Here is a 26,080-nt window from a genome sequence, read left to right on the forward strand (position 1 = left end):
CTGAAGCAAAAAGAAATTGTATTAATTTTTAAACTCTGTGTATGTTTTGTTTATCATTCTGAATCTGATTTCGAACAAAATTCCTTAACAAAAATGCAACTATTTCAAGTTTTTTTAGAAACATACCAATATTTAAAAATTTTGAGAACAAATGAAGATAGGATTAAACGTTCCCCCCATTTGTTTGTTTGAATATTTATAAAAGAAAATTTTCCTTGAAGGCATTTTGTGTGGAACTTTTGTGAAAATCACGGGTAGGCAATTAAAAAAAAAAAGACTGGCAGGGAATAAGTTAAGAAAATAAATGAAGTTTATTTAAAAAATCTAATCACATTTATACATTTGGCAGTTGCTTTTTTCCAAAATGACTTGCAGTGCATTACAAGGCATACGTTTATATCAATATGTGTTACCAGGGTTAGTTTTGTTTGGTTAAAACAGCTTAATTATATGTCAATTCAACTTAAAATAAATAAGTTACAGTAGTGAGAATATATCTAAAATGTTCAATCAACTAACTTTAAATCATTTGAGTTGGGGCTACGTGAATGATTTAGGTTGTGTTAAAGCAGTGCTTCTTAAACTTTTCAGCATGCGCCCCCCTTTGTGTAGGGTGCATTCCCCCCAAAAAAAATTATGACATAAAACAATATCTAACTTAAAATTGGACGTATTAAATGATATAATGTAGCACTGTTGGTTATATTTTTCTAAGGTTGGATTACACAGACTTTATAATAGTCATGTATTTTATAAAATGTCAGAACATCATCTTGTGCCCCCCAGTTTGGGAACCACTGTAACATTGCTGAAGACTTTTAGTTCCCAGCACGCTTTGCATGGGACTGAGTAAAGTGCACATGAGTATAAGCTACTGGGTTGAGTAAGTGCTTCAGTCGATCAAAACTTTAAAAAACACAATAGTTTTTCTGAGTTTCAAGTAAACTAAAAATCCACCAGGTTAAAATGCATGATTTCTCAGATACCGGTATGTCTGTAAAATAATCAGTACTTATAAAACATTCTGATCAGAAAGGCTTCAATTTCTTGTACATCTGACTTTGCTAAATTATTGAACTATATAACTTTTTTCCTCAGTATTATTGTGGCATGAACCATTTCAGATAAACTTTACTGGTCACTTTACATGTCCTGAATAACTTTAACTAGACAAATTAATTTGACTATTCAACATCCCCCAGTCCTATTAAAGGCGGAGTCCACGATGTTTGAAAAACGCTTTGGAAAAGGAGACGGGCCGACTACCAAAACACACTTATAGCCAATCAGCAGTAAGGAGCGTGTCTACTAACCGACATCCTTGCCGGGTTGCGTATTTGTGGGGCGGGTCTATCAACAGAAGGTCCAGATTCTATTGGGGTAGGGGCGTGTTTGTTTAGGTGATTTCAAATATCAACACTGGCTTTTCAAACATCATGGACTCCGCCTTTAAGATATACTTATGTCATACTTTAAAGGCGTTCTAAGCGAATCTGCGAGACGTTAGTTTTTGTTGACGTTTGAACTGTTTTCAAACAGACGGAGCGTAGCTAACTCCTCCCCCTCCCTTCCGTGCTTTCATGAACGCGCTCAACCCCCACTCCCAAATCCTTTTTGTCATTTATTGGCTGGAATACTTTGTTTTGTTTTGTGGTGCTAGGTTTGGCCACTATGTTGATATTGCCGTTTGTGAAGCCTGGGCTGTCTACAGAGATCGCGTTTTTTTACAGTTTGATCAGCGGACAGGCAGCAAGCAGATAGTGAGGAGATGTTTCCAGTATGTAACAAAAAAATGTTTTATGGTCTAAAACGCGTCAATTCGCTTAGAGCGCCTTTAATGGCTTCATTAACCTTTAATGAAATGCAGATCTGTTATACCTGTAGTTTCTTTAATCTTGGACATCCGCTGGCCTGCGCTCGCGGTCGACTCCGCAGCAGCCGATCCGTGGTGCTTCCGTAAAAACGTGGCATCTGCACTCTGGTTTGGATATCCGACAGCTTTGGCAGAGGATTCAGGCTGCGTGTGGAGATTATCAGCCGTACAAAGAGGAGAATCCATTGGTGTCACCGAGTTACTGCTTCCCGTACAGCAGCCGCCATCAATGGATGAAGACTGGGAACTCTGTAGAGAATGAACACCTTCACTCTGGAGAGACGACATCCTTTTGGGCAGCGGATATTCATACATCCGTGGGACATCTTGCTCGGCCGGAGCCGCTGCTCTGTTTTGGTGCTGGGCTCGCTCCATTAAATGTTTCTCTTTAGCGGGGGAACACTTGTCTCTCGAGTCATTTAACTGTAACTTTGGTTTTTGGGAGACCCTGTCCAATGTGCCACCTTCAGCGGCCACTTCAGAGTAAATGTGCCCATCTGCCTTACTATTCATGGCCATGTGAGATCTTTGATTAGATTCTTGAAATGCAAAAGATCTCCTCTCGAGGTCAAAGGCACCCGATCGATGGGCATCTCTCACATTGAAGCCGTTGAGCCTCCTGACAATGTTTTCTCCGTGTGATTCAGTGACCTGACGTGCTTCGGATTCTGCTCCAGGTCTCACCTTGACATCACGCTCTTCGGGCTTCATTCCCATCGCCCTGTCCATGTGGAGTTTGTTGAAGTAGTCGGTCAAGGATTTGGTTTCCATGGTTTCTGGCTCCATCTCGAAGCGATCCGAGTGAAGAGCGCTCCGAGCTTGACTGGACTGAGGGTCGTCTTCTAGATTTCGTAGAGAGGCCCTGATGTCGCAGGGCCTCAACCGAAACTCGGTCTCCTCTTCGGCTACCGTTTGGTAACCGTCCACTGTCGCTACAAACATTTTCAAAGTGTTTTCACAGAGTTTGTGAGCTGCTGCCAGCTCCGAGCCCTCCGTCATTTCAGAGGAATTTGTCTCATTCCCAGAATCGGACGAGGACTCGGGGCTAAAAGACCGAGATATTTCTACACCTGTGTAGAGAGACAAACATTCAGTAAATAAGACATACACCTCACCACATATATACTTTAAAACAGTTTATTTGTACAAAAACTTTGAAGACGATGAGATGCAACAATAACATAAATAATGAAATAAATGAACAAAAGTTATTCACAAAAAAGCACAAAGTTCACATCTGGCACTTTGCATGAGTAGGTTACAAACAGGGTGTGATCAAACTTTATGTAAATGAAGATATAAAAATGTTCTTCCTCAGATATTGAAGGAGGTGCTTAACCTTAAAGGTACAATGTGTAGATTTTCGCGCCGCCTAGTGGTTAGGATGCAAATTGCAATGAACGGCTCAATCCACCGTTCACCCCTCCCCTAGAGAATCTACGGTAGCCACTAGGGGACAAACATGTCGTCGTCTGAGACAACGTAGTGAAGAAACGCGATCTATAGAGCAGTTTGTCCATTTAGGGCTACTGTAGAAACATGACGGTGCAAAATGGCGACTTCCAAGTAAGGGGACCCGCGATGTACGGAGATAAAAACATAAAGTGATAAGAACATAACGGTTCATTATGTAAGGTCTTCATACACCCCTGAAAATATAGTTATGTAGATTATATTGCATTACTGTCAAGAGATCTTCTTAAAATTTACACACTGCACCTTTAAGAAAATATTGACCTCATCAACCTCATGAGGCCAAAGCAAATATAACACGAGCTGCTGTTAGTTTTCAGTTTTTATTTAGTAAACATGGCTAAATAAATGTGATTTGTGGAAAATGTTGGACACAGGTAATTGTAATGTTTCTGATAATACAACTTTTTAGTACACTAATCATGAAAAGTGCCATTTACAAAGTTAATAAAACAAATGCACACACGCACACAACATAAAGATAAGAAACATGGGAACTGCACTGAACCGAATGAAACAACGAAAGGAGAAACAAAAGAACGTCTGGATGGTTGTACAATGTCATTGAATAAACGTTACAATAGTGTAAGAACCTGAATTATTGTCCGATTGCGGATGCGACTGCTCTTCAGAGGCCGCGAGAGCCTCGAGCGCCTGCAACGTGGAGACCACGGCATCATTGAACACTTGCTCCGTTCCTCCAGACACCGGCATCGGCACCGAATCGATCAGCGACACGGGGATGTCGTTTTTCATCCCGGCCGCTGATTTTCGTCCTCGAGGTCCCTGGTGGTCGTCTTCATCCGAGCTGTCCCTGAACCCCGGCGGAGGGGCGGCTATCGCCAAGTTCAGAGATTGAAAAAGGACGTCGTCGTCCTCGTTGTCTTCACCCTCCGGCGGTGGAGGGAGCGACGTTAGATCGATGATGTCATCGCTTGACTCCGACAGAGACAGGAAAGAGTGTGCCTTTTCCCCCATCATCATCATCACCATGTCGTCCTCGCAGCTGATGTCATCATCGTCTTCGGCGTCATCGGTGGTGTCCGCGTAGCAGATGTCGTGCAGAAGCGGCTCTTCGATGCCCTCTGTCGTACCGAAGATTTTGGCGTCGCCGTACACCATGCTGGCGCCGTACTGAAAGCCGTCGACCTCCATCGAAGCTTCCAGGGCCCTGTAGTCTTTCTGCTGCGCGTACAGATATCTGTGTTCCTCTAAAACCTCTGGGATGTCCTCCATCAGTCTCTGGTATCCCAGGTTCTGTGGGTTCACGCTGTCCAGCGGAGGATCGCCGAATATGAAGGACACCTTGGCGCTTCTGGGCGACTCTTGAGTTTTGCATTTTGGGACGGTGAAGTACGATTGAGAACAGCCGTGTCCTCCTCTGTTCAGTCGGTCTGATCTCTCGTCCCCATGCGTGTGATGCTGCGACTGATGGATTTCTGTCATGTCACATACTTGTTGGCCACACATGACATAATCTGGGTGTGGCTCATTGCATGCAGTGCAGTGGCTGTAGTTCCAGTCGATTGCCTGATAGTTGCGCTTGGCCCGCGAATCGTGTACTGAAACAAACCAAAGCTCAATGTTATTTATGTCAATACAAAAACACCAGGTACAATAAAACTGAAGCTGTTTGAATGTTTGGTCGAGTCCTCACATCTGAAATGATGATCAAGCAACTATTTTAAACCGATGTCTTGACAGGTGAAATGGTTGGTTTATGATGTTACCTGGAGTGTTACTGCTGTTGGCCATGTTAAAGATGGACCTGCGTGAATCTACCAGCAGTCTGTAGTATCCAGCAGTCAAACAGGCCAAATTCATGGCATCACTGGACTCCATTATCAGTGTGATGGGCTGTACAAACATCAATATTACACAGAAATGTAAAAAGAGTCAATAAAGCAATAAGAGGCTTTTACACTGATTGAATGATGTGAAAGAGGTTTTATAGAGCTTTTAACCCAACACGGTCAAATCACAATAACATATAACCTTGCTGATATTTAAAGGCAGCAGCAAAAAATAGAAATTTTGATTGAAATGTTGTTTAAAAATATAACGTGCAAAAAATATTTCAAACACAATCCGCTTGTAAAAGGAATATTTCACTTTCATAATAAAATCCAGACACCCCCATGCCATGCAAGATGTTTATGTCTTTCTTTGTTCGGTCCAGAAGAAATGTACTTTTTTTTTAAGGAAAATATTTTAGGATTTTTCTCCATATACTGGACTTTAGTGGACCTCAACAGTTTACAGTTTCAATGCAGCTTTATAGGGCTTTAAACGATCCCAACCGAGATATAAGGGTCTTATCTAGTGAAACCATTGTCATTTTACAGAAAAATAAATAAAAAATAAGTATTTTTAAACCAAATCCTCTTGTCTTGCACTAGCGCATCATAACGCAATCAAGTGGAAAAGTCACACTTTACATCTGTGCATCATTTTAAACAATAAAGTAACACAAAGAGATTTATTATTATCATTCCACATCAACAACATCAGAACGCTTTTCTTTCTCCACACTTGTAAACACTGGTGTGTTGTTTCACATACATCATGTGTGACCTTTCCATGTGATTACGTAATATGTTAGGTTGCGTTTTTTTTATGAAAGTGGAATTTTTAAGATAAATTTTAATAACTCATGGTGTGCATGATCAAAATCTCCAAACTTTATCAATTTCTAAAGATCAATTACTTTCTGTCCATGCTGGGATTTTGGATAAAGGTTAGGGTTGCAAATTTTCTGTATTTTAACACAAACAACGTTGTTGTGGGTCACCATTATATTTTAACACCTGTTGTCATGAGTTGTATAAATGAGTTATATTTATGGATTAAATGCAAACATGAATATTTGAACTCTGATCTCACTTTAACATCTAAGACGTGAAGCTCCACGCGTACGTTCTTCTCATCCTCCGTGTACATTTCGATTCTGTTGACATGGCTGAAGTCGGCCAGCAGGGCCACCAGGTTTGTTTTGGTGTTGATCACGTGACTGATGCCGTATCTGGGGCCGACCAGCAGCGTCACTTCAGTGTGTTTCTCTCCTTGCTGTGAATTCAAACACGCACACATTAAACTCTCTGGAAACACTGAGGATTATCAGAGTTATAAATAATCTGGTTTTGACCGACAGCTCTGCTTGCACTTACAACCAGTGTTGATTTAAAGACTCGTCCTCCATACAGTCTGAGGTCACTCAGGTATTTCAGGTAGTGGACCTTTGCCTGTAACGCCGTCAGCTGTAACACAACACAAAACACATCGGTATAAGAGAACAGAAAGTGTCAATCACACAAACAAACTTTCTTAATTCCTCTCTGTGACTGTGAGAAACACGTGTGAAGTGAAGTGAGATTATCCATCTCGATCATTCAATCCCAAAACACAAACAAACAACACACTGAACACAACAAAATCTTATCTAATATAACACTCAAGATGACTGTTGTTCGTTCAATAGTTCAGCAATAAATCTCTGCTATAATTCCCTAACTTTCACCGCTAAAAAGCTGAATTTCCATGACCTTATCTGGGATGCTGTGAGCCCGGATAATGTAGATGTGATCCTGGATCAACGTTTTTATCAAAGAACCCCCAAATTACCCTTAACTTAACCCTAACCATTTTTACCCATTAAATTATTGTGAAATAATAGTTTGAGAAGGTTTTTTTAATGCCCCTTACCCAACCCTAAATCGAACAATTTGTCAATTCCTTGCAAAAACAGCGTGAGGCGCAATTGAGAGTTTACATTTATTTCAGTTTTGGATGTGTTTATTGCAAAATTAGGACAAATAACAGACAGTATTGTTTGTGGCAGCACATCACATTAATTTTTAATTTGTGTAGTATTTTAAATTTAATAAAAACCAGGGGACCCCCTAATTTATAGTTCTGTGCTTTATTGGTTGTCCTTCAATGCTTTTACCCATGGGAGGTCCAGGACCAATTTGAACACTGTTATTATCATCATTACTTTATGTAAATAAATCAGGACAAATAACGGACAGTATTGTTTGTGGCAGCACATCACATGAATTTTTTATTTGTGTAGTATTTTAACCTTTGAACATTGTTTTCATCATCATTTTTATTTATATATTTTATAACATTTTATAAAGCATCCCTGACATGAGAAAAGAGTCCAAAAACACAGAGGTGCAGTATAAAAACAATATGTGTGGGTTGTGTTTGATTCAACTTGAAAGTGTTTCCAACGATTACATTTTTACCTTTTTCCCCGGCGGCACCAGATTCTGGTTGGTCTTCAGAATGTGTGCGAGAGCTTTTCTGATGTTTTTCTCCTTCATGCTGGACAAAACCGCTGGAGGGAGAAACTGAGCCAGACCCCACTCCTTTCTTTAGAGAGACACAGACAGACTGAATGTTAATCAATCTTCTCGAAACAAACCAACAAACCCTTTTCCTTTAGTGTTGAACAGAAAAATATTGTCTTTGAAGCAACATGAAGGTTTATGTTCATTGTTATTGTTCAGACCTGAAGGCAACAATAATGACTCACTCAATGTATTTCAAAGAGACTTTCTGTGTTTGTTTGGTGCTGAGCATGAGGATGTACATCTGAAGAGCGGCCAGTCGAAGCGCCGTATCGTATTTTAACTCTGAGCCGTAACGTTCCTGCACAACGTCTTTACAGCTCTACACAAACACACACACACACACACACACACACACACATTTCATTATTGCTAGTGTAATAATAATCATCACCTGTTGACAGATTAAGACATGGTAAATAAGATTTCAGGTAGGGCTGTGTGATATGACATTTGTGTCTTATGGCAGTAATGGAAATAATACAGATTAGTCAAACAACAAAAATGAATATCTGTGGACAGGATTACTATTTACTGTACATTATTTACACAAGAGCAATGAAAAAACATGGAAGTATGCAAAAATGCACACAAAAATATTATCATATTGCTTAGTCCCAATGCTTTATAAGATTGTGAAATATGATAGAGATGTTTTACGACTGAATGTCCTCTCGTCTTACCTGAACATAGAGATAATCAAAGGCAACAGCGTCTCTCCTGAGAAGATCCACCGGATCTTTGGGAAGAAAACTGATGCGAAAAAAGCATTTCATCTTATGTGACCCCGGCCGTTGTGTCACCTAAACACAAACAAACAATCCATCACAATTATAAACACCTGAACACACAAACACCAGTGAAGTCATCACAATCTCATGTCTATTTGTGTACTCCAATAAGAATACAGATGATTTTACAGAACACCTGTATGACATCTTGCACAAAAGGTTTTAAGGTTATATAGGTCTTGAGGTCCATTATTGGGTAGTGTGAAGAAACATTTAGCAATTCACAGGGGTTGTTGTGTTTTATAATGACTAGATAATACGTAAAATCATCATTTTCATATTATATCATCAGTAACATTACATAAATTCAATATAATGCTTTGAGTCTTTTTGACCAATTCATTAAAGGGAGGGTTTAATGCTATTTCATGCATTCTGACTTATTAACACAGTTTAAGAGTTGTAATCCTCATAGTAAACAAATGCAAAGTGTCAATAAAGCAGTTGAGCGTGTGACGGAGTATTTCTGGGCCAAACTCACGCCTCCTCTTTCCTAAAAGTTTTTTTTAACATGGTTACCTGTTACGTATCAGTGACATCTTATTCCTTTTATGGGCACTTCCCCTGGAAAACCACGCCCACACTCAATCAGAGTGAGAGCGGGGAAGCTCATTAGTATTGTTTCTTCGAGTAAAAGTTATAGACATCACTGCACGTGACAACTTTGTTTTATATCAAGAATCAACAATGGCACAGAAGAAGTGTGTTTTTGGATGTAAGGAGAAGAAAGTCTTGTTCAGCTTTCCAAGTAAGCCAGCATTATGGAAACAATGGATATAGTTTGTTTAGCAGCGGAGTTTTGTGTGTGTGTTCGTTTAACTCTGGATTTTGTTAAAGGAATAGTCCACTTTAAAGATGGGGTCCATTGACTTTTCATAGTAGGAAAAAAAATACAATAGTAAGTCAATGGGCCCCATCTTTGAAGTGGACTACTCCTTTAAAATGCGGCGGTCCCAAGCGGGTCATGAGTTGCGGGCGGTAAGTAAAATTGCATCAAATGTCTGAGTTTTGTTGAAAATCGGCATGTAAGTGCATATTATAAACGACATAAACATGTAGTGAATCATAAATTATCCAGAGATAGTGGCATAATGTTTTGTGTGTGTTGCTTGCTCATGACTCGCTCCTCTCGCTGGACACCTCCGGGATTTCGTGCTTTTCCAGAAACATTCGCTTAAGCTGATCTGTCTTTTATAAGACTCTTCAGAAATGTAAATGATGTAATACTTCTCTATACTGTAGGAACTCTATTGCTTGTGTGTAAGTAAACATACTTGGCTCTTTATGAATCAGATTTTTTTTAAATGCTTTTTCATTTGTAATTCACTTTGAATAAATCTACTAAATGAATAAATGTAAAGCACCACTCTCTCTCATCAGCAGTCTTTCCTTAAAAATAATGTTTTATATAAACTCTCAGAATATGATTAATAACAAACCTGTGTAAGCATCTCCTGTTCATGCAGAAGCATTAGTTTAGTGATTGAAGCCTCAGTCTTGTGTTCCAGCATCAATGAGAAATGTTCAATACTTTTAATAGAGAGTTTTTCCTGCAGCGTCAGAATAACATCCTTCAACGACAAAAACACATCTCTGTTATTTATGTAGCATTATGTGAAGCAGTTATAATGACATTAACATCAATCTATAAGAATAGCAATCTGCAGATTTCAAATTCCATGACCTTTCCATGACTGCCACTGACTAAAAAGCAGATATTCCATGACCTAGAATGTATGGAAAAACATCTTACATTTTCCTGGCATGTTTGCCTTAGTTAAAGCAACACTATGTAGTTTCCATGTAAAAATGACTTACAGCTCCCCCATGTGGTTGAAAAGCGCAACAGTGCCCTTGTACGTATCAGACACTCTTCTGCAGGCAGGGTGAGGGGCGGGGCTGTGTTTCCTACCCTCCACCACCACTTTCAGAGTGTGCTTGTAGCAGCTAGGAGGCTGCTCAGGTTGCAGCAACAGTACAATTTGTCCAGTTAAAAGTTGTTCTATCACTGAGATAATTTTAGAGACATTATTTAAAGGTAAAAAAAACTACATAGTGTTGCTTTAACAGGTACAGATCACTGCATTTGACTTAAGTGATTGCCAGTTGATGAGGAGTAAGAGACTAAAACATGTGCCATAGGATAACATATTTTTGTAGGCAAAGCCAGGAGACGAGTAAGCATTTTAGCACTTCCGGTTCCATCGTCCCCAAGTCAATGGGTTTTATTGAATGGGGCTTTGCTTAAAGGGTACATTTCATATATATATATTTTAAGTGTCCTCAGACAAAATATCATATAGATAATTTATTATAACATGTTAAAATTGACACTTTGATGGTGTGAGCAAAAATGTGCTGTTTTTGGGTGTGTCCTTTAAAATTCAATGAGCTGATAAAAATGCAAACACTGATCACCATAATGGTTGTTTGTTGAAATTGAAACTCAAATGTGATTAAAGGGCAGTATTATTATAATAAGACCCACTTCTGACATCACAAGGGGAGACAAATTTCAATTACCTATTTTTCACATGCTTGCAGAGAATGGTTAACCAAAACTAAGTTACTGGGTTGATCTTTTTCACATTTTCTAGGTTGATAGAAGCACCCAGGACCCAATTATAGCACTTAAACATGGAAAAAGTCCAAATTTTAATGATATGTGCCCTTTAATCCAGGATCTTTTAAAGTGCTAAAAATAGAGGTTATTTTTTGTGATGATTCAGAAGTTGATGGGAAAAATGAATGTGTGTTTTGGCAAGTAAACAAGCACTCTTAAAAATGAAGGTCGAACTGGAAAAATCATGCTGACATGTTAATTTTGCATGTTAAGTAACATTTTTTTTGACCCGTTCAAGAGTGATTAAGCCATAATAAAAGAATATAAAATTAAATCTTGTGTTTTTCTTAAGGGTAGGAAATGAGTTGACAACTTTGCTTCTTTTGTCTTTATCTTGTTTTGACTGGCCCCTAGCAAGCTAACACATTTTAATAATAAGGAACAGTGATGTTTGTAACCATTTGTACAGAAAAATTATATTTAAAAAAAGAAACTAAAATTCCATGATATTCCATGACTTGGATGAAAACAATATAAATTTCCCTGACTTTATATGTTCGGAATAGACCTTTCAAAATTCCATGATATTCCAAAAATTCCATGACCTGTGGGAACCCTGTATATTGTTTATATAGTAAATATTCTTCTGTTAGGTTACCTTGATAGATGTGTTGCAGTCAAACCTGAAGGATTTTGTTTGTCCGTTTTCCAGATACACCTTCAAGACGTTTGGCATGAAGAGTAGAGAATTATCTTTCACAGTTTCCTACAGATCAAAACATTCACAGTGAACTGTCTGTTTGACGTCCTATTTTAAATGATTTGCATTGGCTAATCCACATTTTAAATGCATGAATGAATGATCATGTCTATTAATTTAGACACTGTTCATCATGGGGTTGTGAAAACATGTAAAGGACATGATGTGTTATTTCTCACTCACAGGTACTTGTCCGTTAATAATGACCTCCTCGGCGAAACGGACTTTCACAGGATTCGACTTCAGCTTGGCTTTTTTAGCTGCACTGATGAAGGCAGATTTGGGCGACTGGAGCGACAACACGAGCACAAAAGAAGCAACATTCATCAGATATGAAACATTACTGCGTTCAGCCTCAAGACAACACAAAAACTAACAAAAACTATCTTTGTTATCTTTATCAGCACTGAATCTGAAGTGGAAATCTGTACAATGTATAGAAAATGTGGTACATGTATACTAGAATAAAATAACTTACGGGGTATGGCTGTACCACAGTCAGTATGATAGACTCTTTACAACTTCTGCAGAAAAAATACACAAAAACAAAATAATTTAAGTGAATTCTTCAGAAGAAATAAGGACAAAAATGCCACACATTAAAACTAAAAACCATGAATCTTTAATATTTAACACAACAATAATTTTTAGTGGACTGAATCTCAGACAGATGATGTAAAGTATGACACGATCACAGGTTAAATACCTGACAAGATCAATGACTCTTTCTCTTGGAGCTGTGCTGACCGCCTCATCATTTATCATCACGATTTCATCTCCAGGGATCAGTTTTCCTTCTGAAGGTCCTCCTGTCAAAATCACATACAAAACACATTTGTCTTAAAGAAAACATTCAGATTAAACAAACATCTGCTAAACTGTCAGTCATATGTAAAATGTGTTTAACCTTGATTCTTTTGAACTTTTACTACTTGCAATAAATGTTTTACATTTTTCATAGCAATGATGGCTGTTAAATGGCTGGTTAAAATGATGAATAATAGATTAAATCTACTTAACTATAGAGATATACTGAATATGTCGAGATATACATTAAACATGTCTCATATTTCATCTTCTTTAGGGCCGTTCACATTATAACGAGAACTAAAAAAATATAAAAATCGTTTTATATTAAAGAGAATAGCTGAGTTCACACCACAACCATAACGATAAAGACACAATGAACGATATTGTTGAGATTACTTTCTAAATGTATATTTTCTTTTCAACTAATGAACGATAAACCATTGACAGCCAATCAAATCTATTTGAACTTTAAGTGCATGTGGATTTGAAATGATAGTAACTGTGGAGAAGCTCAAATGCTGGGGTCTATAACATAACATTACCTCAGGTATCAGCGCTGATGCATTTGCTGGGAAATTCACTACTTAATGCTTTTTATTCTACTACATTAACTACGCCAAAAGGTAAGATATTAGATTACACAAACTACTAAATTCACTGTTTAGAGTTACATGAAACGCAGCGTGTTGAGGACATCTGATGGTTATACACGCTGTGCAAATGCAACAAGAACAGCATATTTATACATTAAATGTAAACAAATGCAATAGTTTTTATTGCAGGAAATATGCAGCATTAGTTAAGGGGTGGGCAATAAAATCGCATTCATAATCGTGGACAGATCACCTCCGATAATGTATGCGATTTTGCCGAGCCTTTCTGTGAAATACGGCTTTGTGTAGTAAATGCCGCTCCATTTGAAAGCAGATGATGGCGATTTACTTCTAATCACCAACCTGACTTTACTGATGAGATACTCATGAGAATTGCAGTCGATTTATCAACCACACCTAGTTATCATTATATTTAATGTTATCGTGCCCTTTAGATCACAAGTTTTTAAAGATCAGCAACATTTGAGTAAAGTGTCTAAACTTGTGTAATGTAATAAGTGCTAAAGGAACTTGAATTAGTAAATCTGATTTTTGTAACAATGCAGAAAAATCATCACAATACATGACACTATATATGCATATGTGGAGTGAAAGTGTAACTTTACACGAGTCGTGAGATACCTGGAGTAACCGATCGGACCACGACCGGCTTCTCGCTGCCCGCCACAAATCCAAAGCCGAGCACCGGGTCTCGTCTCATCTCTACCTTCCGTGGTGCAGGAGGAACAAACTTCTCAACATCAACACGTATATCATCCAAAGAGCTCGACTGTGACAGGTGACTGAGAGAAGAAACAAATCAAAAGAGAGAGAGAATATTAATGATCATGATAACTCTGTCAGCCTTTTACTTCTCTTATTACACCACTCGTTGAAATGCTTGATTCTGATTGGCCAGTCGTAACATTTTGACAGGTACAGTTCACTGTAAAAAATTATAATGTGCCTTAGTAAATTTAACTAAATAAAATGAGTAAATTCTACTTAAAAAAATTATTCTTGTTTTTTAACCGAAATTTAATAAAAATGACACAAAAATAATTTTGAGTATATATTACATTTAAAATAAAATATTTAAAATAATACTTAAATATTTAAGTAACTTAATTTTATCATGTAAATCCACTTAAATTTGTATGAAAGAAAATAAACTTAAAATAAAATATAAATTTATGTTGAAGCTACTTATTTTAGTAAATATAACTAACTAGGCAGTACACTTATAGTTCCCAGCATGCCTTTCATGAGACTGCATTTGGAGGGTAAAATTCGAAATTAAACGCTATTTTATGTGTTAAACTAAAAATAAAGACTTGTTAGTGTTTAATGTTCATTTATCTTTGAGATTTAGAAGAGTTTCTGTTTCTTCTTTGAGTTTTGAGGTTACCAACATTCAGAAGACATGGTGTTTGTGTATAGTACATAAGTCAATTCTACTTATTGTTTTTTGTTACTTTAAATCAGCTTTTCTAAGTAAATTTTACTTAATTTCTCAAGAGTGAAATTTACTTGAAAAACCTGAATGCAAAAACGTGCAAAAGAAAATTAAGTTAATTTTACTTCTTATTTTTTCAGTGTTAAATATTACACAAAATTAAATATATTTTTTTTATATTTACAAATGATTCAAGCAAATAGTGTTTTCTTTACATTTGAATGTCTTGTCTTATCCTAAAACCAAAAGTAAACGTGTTTTCCTCATGGAAGGTCTGTATTCATAAAAAATGAGCAAATAAAATATTTCAAATCAATATTTAATGTTCCTTACCTTACTTATGAGATAAATAGCTGTGTAATAAGCGGGATAATGTACAAGCAGCTCATTGATACTGCAAAATAATTCCCTTCAGTGAGATAATTTATCCTATACATTATCTCTTACTTAATGCATATATCTGATCTTATTGTGTGGACAAATCGTGTGTGCATGTTACTGCATTACAAAAAGTAGGTGTTTCAAATAGCTTGCTGACCTCTCTGCAGTCTCTGCACCTTTAAATGATCAGTATATCCAGGTATCATTTGTAAATATTGTCAGATGTCATTAATTGGATTGTTACACATCTAAAGTGCAAGTTATAGTCGTGCGTAAGGTCTATGTCATAGGTTATCCATAGGTTGTTCGTAGCCTGACGCACACCTTGCCAAAATTTTAACAGTGCATCCGTTCTATGTGGACCGCAAGCACTGTGATTGGTCCACTAGAACCCCTCCCATCAGGTAAAAAAAACTGCGTTGCATTTCTACATAGGTATTTCCGTTTGCGACTGTGAGAACAAAGATGGGCCAAGTTGAGGAGTGATTTAACTCAAACTGCAACAAAAGTCCCTGGCTATTTACTGTGGTTACATGCGTGGATACTGCCTCCTAGCGGTCTGCATGTGTAATTGCACGTCAACGTGGATGACAATGCAGAAGTATATGTGAAACCCAAAGCGTTAAGGCTACGCCACAGGACCCTGCACAACTAAAGTGAGCCCTTAAGACAGAAGGTTTATTGAGCCCAAAGCGCCATCTCCACATGAACATCAGCTCTTACACTTCCAGTGAACTATAATTTAAGAAAAAGAAGAACAAAGCCTTTGTAATACAAAAGGCTCAGAAGACAATGAATGTTCTGGAAGAAACTGCAGCACAATTTGATGACCCAGTTATACACACAGTAATCTATCAATCCATCCACATCCATCTGTCTGCTACAGCTGAGTCACATTACACAACACAAAACATCTGCAGGAGAAGAAGAATTGAAGTTTGATTTGAACATTGATACACAGTACAATAAAGATGTAATGTTTCTGTTGAAACAATAGCATCATTCACACAGCACTTTGATCCCAGACAATATCTGTAAAATTGTCATAGAGGCTTCGGTGTGAACACAAAAAGGCCTGCAAATGTTCTGGGATCGCTTCTGTAAAGAGGACCTAGTAACATTGCCGTAACATTTACAGAAAGCATTGTAGGTGAACAAAGACAGAAATGGGGCGTGTGTGTCATCGCAACAAAAAACTATCATTCAGCTCTTTAAAAAGTGGGTTTTAAATGCACATTAACATTCATGATAAGAAATCATACAAACTGGAGTGAAGCAGAGATCAGGGGGCTCATCACTATTAACGCTGAAGCTGAGATGATTCACCAGCATGACCGAACAGCACATCACGCACTCCTTATGTTCTTGTCATAAGCAAAAATGCACACACATAGTTTGCTATGGAGAATATCAAACTTCAGACGCTGTGGAAAAAATCTACCAAGTGCAGGACTTTAAATACGTCACGTCTTTACGGGATCTTTACGGTTGGGGTGCGTGGGGCACAAACTAACGCGGGGTTAATTGTAACATGGACTGTTAACATTGTTTCACATGGTTCAGAGATCTGTTTTTCTGGTATTGTTTTCATGCTGCCAAAAGACGGTCTCTGGACAGTCTCTTTAACTTTATGGGCCCTATCTTGCACCCAGCGCAATTGACTTTGTCAGTGACGCATGTATCATTCGTATTTTGCGCCGGCGCACAGCGGGGTTTTTCCCTCCACAGATGCACGTCAGCAAACTAGGGAATGAACTTGCGCTCCCTGGGCGGTTCAGCGCAAAAAGGAGGCGTGTTGCGGCGCAAACCATCTCTTATGCTATTTTGCAGTTTCAAAAAACAATTGCGCTACTAACCAAAAAAAACTAGTCTAAAGTCAGTGGCGCGTTGCGCGTGGTTCATTATGCTATTTTAAGGGCGCATGCTTGACCATAATGTATAGCGTGCACAACGCGCATACACTTTGCTTATCTAATCTACACAGATGCAACAGTTATTTTTGCAAATCATAAATTGTTACACTTAAAAATATTAATACACGAGATAAGGGGAATCATAGTGGTGAGCATTGTGGTGATAGTTTTTATTTATTCTCATGCAAATAACGATTAAAATATTTTCATAACTTTGTTGTGTGGCTGTATTACGTTTATTTTATGTAAATAATAGTTAAAATGTTTTCATAAGAAACCTTAATGTATATGAACTTGATTTGTAAGAGTACTTTGGGGTTGGACCTTGCTTGCGTTTCTTGGGTCCGATTTCAAAGCCCCCAAACCCTTTCAGCGGTGGAGGTGGACGCAGCGATGTCCTCTGCTGGCGTCAAGTCCTGAGGCAGATCCACCTCCCGTTACACGGCGTGCCCGATTTATGCTGGCAAGCGTGGGATTCCCCCGTACAAGGACGTCGGTCTCCTCGGCTGTGAACCGCTCCTGGCGTGCGCCTGGTAAATCCGTCATAATAATAGCAACCCGCCATGGAACTTGCGCCCTTGCGTTTAAAGGGAATGTTGGCTAGCGTTCTGATTGGTTTATTTGACGTTACGCCCAAACCACACCTATGAATAATGAACCTACTTCAGACCAACCCCTTATTGATTTGCGCCCGGCGCAAGAGTTATTTCTCACGCCGGGAAAATAGCAACAGCGCCCAAGATCCGCCCACAAACTCACTTGCGCGTTGCGCTTCGCACTTGCGTTTCAGATCGTTAAAATAGAGCCCTATTTATTATGACTCAACTTGTATACTTAAATGTCCAGAATTCTTTGTATAAATTCAATATTTGGCGTGATAGCTACATCTGGTGGACATTTTTTTTAAATCCCCTTACTGATAAAAATGCTGCTGTGTCAAATACTTATTTTCCCAATGAACCAAAAATCAAACTATCCCGGACAAATCCCGGATGCATTTTCCAAAATATCTGTGTGAAAAGTGCTTGTGCGTGCTAGAACCGATCAAACACTTTCTGAACGTGAACACTTTCTTGAAATTTAAGCTAAAACACATTCGTTTCCCATCGCTTTTAATGTATTAGATGAATATAATCTTCTGTACTGCGTTTTGTTGCTTGTTTTTAGATGTTGTGATATTTGTATTACTGTAAATCACTTTGGTTATCTTTCAACTGTTTTAAATTATACTTTAGAAATAAATTTGACGTTTGTTGCCTCCACTGAAATGTTAAACCATAAGAAAAAACTGATTTTACAACATTTATATTTTCACACGCCACTTTGACTTTTTTATTGATATGTCCAGCAAAAACATTCAGTATCATCTTTATTTCAGATGGTACAAGCTCCTTTAAATCATGTCAGAATGAAACACATGAATGTCCTGAGTGGTACAGCATTGCGTCAGCAGCGCAAAAGGTCAGGGGACACACACACCAAGGGACACACATGCTGATAAAAATTGTATACCTTGTAATGCACTGTAAGTCACTTTGGATAAAAGTATCTGCCAAATGCATAAATTAAATGATGTCCTGCAGTGTCACATTTACCTGCTGCAAACTTCTGATATTAACAATAATTATATGAAGGAAACCTGAAGCATACTGGCAAAGAATGCTGACTGTACAACTTCATGTGTTCACAAAACAGCAATAAAACTAGCAAAATAAATAAATACTAAGCCGGCTTATGAAACTGCACACAAACTACATTTGTAAAATAAGCAAACATTTTGCATTTTGTTGCATCGATGCAAACCGTTTCCTGTCTTTAAATCATTACATTTAGCGAAATAAATTCGAAATAATAAGTATTACATTTCTCATTATGTTTGATTTACTTGATCAAAATCCTGTGAACACAATGCATGTTAGAACCAAAGCTTTACTTTGAACCAAACCCAGATTCTCAGATCTACTGATAAACATTTAGATGAATCACATTCTGTCTGTGCCTTTTGTCTTAATGTGGCGCTCACAGTTTGTTCCTGACGGTAACACTATTTTATTAAGATCTTAATATTATTAAGTTTGAACTTTATACAGAAACGACCAGTAAATGGTCTTGAAATCAAATCATCTTACATTTCAGTAATCTAATGTGCAGTAGACGCTGAGATATTTCCTTACATCTGTGAAGCTCACACTGTTAGATAATTAAAGCCGTGAGCTGAAGGAGGCGGAGCTTCACGCCATCATCCTCGACACATGTTCCTGTTCACAGCAATGAACTACAATTAATCTTTCAAACGCTCCAGCTCTCGTGTGCTGCAGACTCCACAAAACACTGACGGTGACTACATTTAACAGCACGAGTCTTAGTTCAAGAAGAGGTTTTCAGTATAGTCAATATATAAATATATCTTCAATGCTTCATAACTTCATTGGCTGCTTTAGATTAAAACATTTGACAAATGCAGAAATGTTAATTGCAATCATGCAGAAATGGACACATTTTGCAGGTTAATGCTGGATAATCACATGAGAGAGATAAAAATATGAATAGGATTTGTAAGAGCCATTTGTCTTGTTAAGGTGTCCACTAGGTGTCACTGTTCTATATTCAGTGAATATAGGTAGGAACCTTCCTTCTGGTGACAGGTGTTGCTGGAGGAAGGTGAACACACAGTTTTTTGACCGTATCACAAGGCCATGCTGTTTCAACAATGCAACTCATTGAATAAAATGAATACTCTGAGCATTCAAATGGTGAGTGGACATTGATTTAATGACATTTAACTTAAGCCAAGTGAGCGCGTACAAATACACCGTCCAGCAACCCTCAGCTGCTTTAAGTATAGACTTAGCTGCGTACATTTAGTCAAAAAACTTTGTTTTGCCTATGCTATTTGGAGTAATCATAAGTGGATTTACATCTGAAATGCTGCAACCATGATATGAGGACAACGCAAATCTGTGGAGTATACATGCAGATCTTTTCTACTGGGATAAGGACCATCATCAGCACAAGGAAATACATCGGAGCTGTTTTACAAACACCGGCAGAGATCCTTTTGTTCCATAATGGCGCCCAACGTGAAAAGGTATGTCTAGTAGCGCTACTTATTGTTGAATGGCCATTTAACTATGTGTGCACACATTATGGGACAAAAATCCAATGCATTGGTTATCAAAGAAAATAATTAACTTTACGAACTATCGTTGTTAATTGTTTACATCGTGTTTTGAACATTCTGTGGATTATGGAGACAGCTGAAGCTGTGCATAGCCAAATGGAAGCGCTTCAATTGAACGATAGTGTTTGTATTGATGTTGATGTTCAAATGGACAAACAAAAACGTGTTGTAAAGTTAACTCCTAAAGCATTTGCTGAAAAGGTTGAAAGCTTGCAGTCTAATAGAAAATCTGTACTAGCTAAAGCTGCAAATTTAAGAAAAAAGGTACAAGGCCTGATGCAACAAAGACATATAAAGGGGGTGCAAAGTGTTTTTGATGACTTCTTAAATTTGTGTGATGAAGCAAGATGTATTCATGATTCTTTGTTGGGTATGTTACCTGAAAGTGAGAAAGAAAAACATGACATATGGTTTAAAGCCAAAATGATTGTAAACAATGATTTTATTTCTGAGGTCAAAATGTGGGTATCATGCAATGAAAATGATGAAATTACTATGAATGAGGTAATGAATGATAAGGTTGATGGTGTTAATCCAGAAGATAGTATTTCAAATGTTGGGAGTAAACATTCAAGTAAAGCAAGTACTTGCAAGAGTGTTTCTTCTGCCAGAGTCATAGCTGAGGCAAATAAGGCTGCACTGCTTGCTCGTATGGCAACATTAAAGGAAAGGCATGCCTTGGAGGAGCAAGAGCAGATGATTAAGAGGAAAAAGGAGCAACTGGAGCTAAAAGCTATGCTAGCAGAGTCCACTGCCAAACTTGCAGTTTTACAGGCTTCTGACAATCGCAGTGTTTCACAAGTCTCTCGTATTGTGAATTCTCAACTGGAAAAGGAGCAAGGAAAGGCATCCACAACTATCTTAAATCCAATGGCAGAAGAGTTTGAACTTAATGTCCATGGCAAAACTGCATATCAAGCATTAGCAGTGAATCCGCCTTTGGCATCTTCTGAGTCATATCAGGAAATTCGGCAGCAGCCTTGGCAGGAATGTACAAACTCAGGAAGGCAGAATTCCCAACAAATATTTGTACATACATCAGTTCAACCTCATGGAGCTTTTGCATCTGATTGGAGTTCCCAGCATATACCAAGACATACATCAGTGCAACCTCATGGACCTCTTACATCGGATCGAAATTCTCAATACACATTAGGACACACATCAGTTCAACCTCATGGACCTCTTACATCGGATAGGATTTCTCGGCCAAACATTGAAAGTCAATATGGTGACATTGTCACTATAATGCAAAAGCAGAATGAAATAACAGCAGCTCTTGTTCAACAGCAATGTTCTGCATCTTTACCATCAAGAGATATTCCTTTATTTGATGGAGATCCACTTCAGTATGTTTCATTTATCCGGATGTTTGAAAAGGGAGTTGAGGAAAAGGCAAGCAGTAGTGATTGCTTATACTACTTGGAACAGTTCACTAGGGGGCAGCCAAGGGAGCTTGTACGTAGTTGTCTACACTTGAACCCTGACTTTGGCTACACTAAGGCAAAACAGCTATTACAGGAACATTTTGGGAATAAGTACAAGATCGCCACTGCTTACTTGGAAAGAGCCTTGTCTTGGCCCATAATAAAGGGTGAGGATGTCAATGCTTTACAGTCTTATGCTCTATTTTTACGTGGCTGCTGTAATGTCGCTGAGGAATTGCAGTATCTTCAGGAGTTGGATATGCCAAGCAATATGAGAGCTCTTATATCTAAATTGCCTTACAAGCTCAGAGAGCGGTGGAGAACTGTTGCACATAACATTCTGGAAACTACTGATTGTAGAGCTTCATTCAAAGATCTTGTAGGATTTATTGAAAGACAAGTAAGCATCTTGATGGATCCCTTGTTTGGTGATATCAGGGACTTACCAGTTAGCACAAGACCTGTCAATCGACCAAAACTGCGTCTAGAAGGCAAAGCTAAAGGAAACATCTTTGCCACTAATGTTGCACCTGTGAAGTCTCTAGAAGCCTCTAATATAAGAACAGAATTGCCAACAAACAATCCCAAGGTGATTTCATTATGTTTGTACTGTGCTAAACATCATGTGTTGGAGAATTGTATGCAATTTAAGAGTAAGAAGCATAGGGAAAGAATGGACTTTCTAAAGGAGAAAAAGCTTTGCTTTGGTTGCTTTAGTCCTGGGCACATGAGTCGTAACTGTGGCAAGCGGTTGACTTGTAAGATATGTAATCAGCCCCATCCCACTGTGCTTCACATTGACATAAATACAGCCAATGCAGACATCATCTCCAAGGAATCAGACGCATGTAAGTTCTTAGGAACTACTGAAACATGTGGCCATACAGGGGCCGGAAAAGATCGCTGTCTACTTTCTATCTTACCAGTTCAAGTTAAAAGCAGTAAGGGAGATCAGATAATACAGACGTATGCATTTCTAGATCCTGGCAGTTCAGCAACCTTTTGCACTGAAAGCCTTATGCAGCGACTTAATCTTCCTGGAAGAAAAACTCAGTTTTTACTACAAACTATGGGACAGGAAAAGGTTGTACCAGCCTACGTACTCTCAAGTTTAGAAGTCTCTGCTATTGATGGTAACATCTTCTATCAGCTTCCACAAACGCTTACACAGAAACAAATGCCGGTAAGTTCTGACAACATTGTGTCTAAGGAAGAGTTGTCAAAGTGGCCTTACCTGGCAAAGGTTAAAGTTCCTCGCATAATGGCCAACGTTGACTTGTTGATTGGAAACAACACACCCAAGATGTTGGAGCCTTGGGAAGTCATAAACAGCCATGGAGATGGCCCTTATGCCATAAGAACGGCTTTGGGTTGGGTCATTAATGGTCCTTTGCATGCAGGCAACTTTGAGGATGAAGACTGTTCTGCAGTGGTCAACAGGATTTCTGTGTGTAGGTTGGAGGAGATGTTGTCTCAACAATATAACCATGATTTCAATGAGCAAGTTACAGAAGAGCAAGGATTATCAAGAGAGGATATTAGATTCTTGGAGATTGCAGAGAGTTCTGCCAAGCTTAGGGATAATCATTACACCTTGAAGTTGCCGTTTAAATGGGAAAATGTGCATCTTCCTAACAACTTTTCTGTGGCAAAACAACGTATACTTGGGTTGAAGAGGAGATTCCAGAGAGATGAGCAATTTTATCAGGAGTATGTAACATTTGTCAATGAGATGCTCAACAAAGGATATGCAGAGCAAGTTCCCACTCAACAGCTGAAAGGTGAAAATGGCAAGGTGTGGTACATTCCTCACCACGGTGTACGTCATCCCAGGAAGAAGAACCTGCGGGTGGTTTTTGATTGTGGTGTAACATTTAAAGGAACATCCTTGAATCAAATTCTTTTGCAAGGTCCCAATTTTACAAGTACATTGCTTGGAGTCCTACTGAGGTTTAGGCAAGACGTGGTTGCAGTCATGGGTGACATACAAGCAATGTTTCATCAGGTTAAGGTGGCAGAAGAAGATCGTGACTTTCTTCGCTTCTTGTGGTGGCAAAATGGAGACTTTGCAAGAGAAGTGTCAGTGTTTCGTATGACTGTCCATCTTTTTGGTGCTGTCTCTTCTCCAAGTTGTGCTTCTTTTGCTTTGAGAAAAACAGCAGATGATCATCAGTCTGAGTTTCGAGAGGAGGTTGTTCAAACTCTCAAAGAAAACTTCTATGTGGATGATTGCCTTAAGAGTGTGGCATCTGAAGAAGCAGCAACTTGTTTAGTTAAAGATCTTTCTACTCTTTGTCAGCGAGGAGGTTTCACTTTGACGAAATGGAGTAGCAACAAGCGCACTGTTCTTCAAACTCTTCCCGAGGAGTCCCGAGCCAAAGAGTGGAAGAAGCTGGATCTGGACAGAGACAGCCTGCCTGTTGAAAGAGCTCTTGGTTTGCTGTGGTGTGCAGAAACTGACTCATTTAAATTCAAAATGGAGGTTCAGGAAAGGTCCTACACAAGACGTGGGATGTTGTCAGTTTCAAGTTCAGTATACGACCCACTTGGATTTTTGGCACCAGTAGTGTTACCTGCTAAGATTATGTTACAGGAGCTATGCAGGAGGAAGTTTGGTTGGGATGATACTGTGCCCCGTGACATTCTGCATGATTGGATGAGGTGGTTAAAGGAACTGAATGCACTCTCTGAATTCAAAGTTGAGAGATGCATAAAGCCAATGAGCTTTGGATCCTACATGTATGCTCAGCTTCATAACTTCTCTGATGCAAGTGAACAAGGATATGGCGCAGTGACTTATCTTAGAATAAAGAATAACAACGGTGACATCCATGTTGCCTTTCTTTTGGGAAAAGCTAGGGTAACACCTCTAAAGGCCATCACTGTTCCCCGTTTAGAGCTAACTGCTGCTGTGCTTGCTGTCCGTGTAGACCTGATGTTAAAGAAGGAGCTGAGGCTCCAGCTGCAAGAATCTGTTTTCTGGACAGACAGCACATCTGTGCTCAAGTATGTCATGAATGAAGACAAGCATTTTCATACTTTTGTTGCAAACAGAGTCTCCATCATCAGGGAGGTCACAAAGACATCACAATGGCGATATGTTGGCACAAAGGAGAATCCAGCTGACGATGCATCCAGGGGAAGGAGGGCTGGAGATTCCATTAATGACAACAGATGGATAGAAGGCCCCAAGTTCCTGTATAAACCAGAAGAGGATTGGCCCGAAAACATTGTGCATACCTCTGTAGCGGTTGATGACATCGAGGTCAAGAAAGAAGCCTTTGTGAATGTGGTAAATACCCAAGATGCCCTGGAGGGTACAAATCTGCTGATAGCTTACTTTTCAGATTGGAGGAGACTTCGAGTGGCAGTTGCCTGGTTCCTAAGGTTGAAAGGAATATTATTGACAAGGACTCTCATGAGGAGGGAGTCTGATGCCATTGATGTCAATAAGCAGAATGCCTTGGCACAAGAAAAACGGATGGCTAAAAGTACAACAGGAGGACAAATCTTGTCGGCAGAGGATCTTTTGGAAGCAGAGTTGGCTATAATCTGTTACTGCCAACAGCAAAGATTTCCTGAGGAGATTGCTGCTTTGTCTTCTGGAAAGAATACAGTAAGCAAACACAGTTCCATCTATAAGCTGGACCCATGGTTGGATAATGGGTTTCTGAGAGTTGGAGGGAGGTTGACACGAGGCTCATTGCCAGAAGACACAAAGTATCCACTACTTCTTGCTAAAGATCAGCATGTGGCTACCCTGATATTGAAAGATTTACATCACCGGCTTGGCCATAGTGGGCGTAACCATATGTTGTCTACATTAAGGAGGAAATATTGGATTACAGGTGCTACCACAGCCGTAAGAAAGATCATAGCAGACTGCTGCTTCTGTAAAAAATATAATGCAAGACTGATGGGGCAGAAAATGGCAGACTTGCCTAAGGAGAGGATCCTGCCAGACCAGCCGCCATTCACTAATACAGGTGTTGACTATTTCGGTCCAATAGAGGTGAAGAGAGGACGAGGCAAAGTAAAACGTTATGGTGTCATCTTTACCTGCCTAGCCAGCAGAGCAGTTCACCTTAAAATGGCCAATTCCCTTGACACAGATGCTTGTATTAATGCTCTGCGCCGATTTATCAGTAGAAGAGGGCAGGTGGAACGTCTTCTGTCAGATAATGGCACCAATTTCATAGGGGCTGAGAGAGAGCTTAAGGAGGCACTTTCATCACTGAATCAATTTAAGATTCAAGGAGCTTTATGTCAGAAGGGCATAAAATGGAGTTTCAATCCTCCAGCTGGATCCCATTATGGTGGAGTTTGGGAGCGAGTCATCAGGATGCTGAAAAAAATCCTCACTGCAGTTCTTCAACAGCAGACGCTTGATGATGATAGTTTACATACCGTCTTGTGTGAAACTGAAGCCATCTTGAATGATAGACCAATCACCAAGTTGTCTGATGATCCAATGGATCTTGAAGCTCCGACTCCCAATCATATA

General features: G+C 38.9%; 1 protein-coding gene across 3 annotated transcripts in view; it reads right to left on the reverse strand.

Annotated features, from left to right (window-relative positions):
- frmpd4 (FERM and PDZ domain containing 4) overlaps positions 1–26,080 on the reverse strand; it is a 61,700-nt gene that overhangs the window by 2,411 nt on the left and 33,209 nt on the right. For all 3 annotated transcript variants that reach the window (XM_065252393.2, XM_065252394.2, XM_065252395.2), the window contains 14 exons: positions 13,861–14,021; positions 12,522–12,624; positions 12,294–12,339; positions 11,999–12,103; positions 11,714–11,821; positions 9,932–10,063; positions 8,385–8,504; positions 7,887–8,023; positions 7,597–7,723; positions 6,514–6,603; positions 6,230–6,412; positions 5,077–5,203; positions 3,940–4,908; positions 1,879–2,943 (listed from right to left, as the gene is read on the reverse strand). In XM_065252393.2, the coding sequence (XP_065108465.1) occupies positions 1,879–2,943; positions 3,940–4,908; positions 5,077–5,203; positions 6,230–6,412; positions 6,514–6,603; positions 7,597–7,723; positions 7,887–8,023; positions 8,385–8,504; positions 9,932–10,063; positions 11,714–11,821; positions 11,999–12,103; positions 12,294–12,339; positions 12,522–12,624; positions 13,861–14,021 (3,473 nt within the window). The remainder of the gene's footprint in view (positions 1–1,878; positions 2,944–3,939; positions 4,909–5,076; positions 5,204–6,229; positions 6,413–6,513; positions 6,604–7,596; positions 7,724–7,886; positions 8,024–8,384; positions 8,505–9,931; positions 10,064–11,713; positions 11,822–11,998; positions 12,104–12,293; positions 12,340–12,521; positions 12,625–13,860; positions 14,022–26,080) is intronic.

Source organism: Paramisgurnus dabryanus, chromosome 15 (assembly GCF_030506205.2).
Source record: "Paramisgurnus dabryanus chromosome 15, PD_genome_1.1, whole genome shotgun sequence".
NCBI lineage: Eukaryota > Metazoa > Chordata > Actinopteri > Cypriniformes > Cobitidae > Paramisgurnus > Paramisgurnus dabryanus.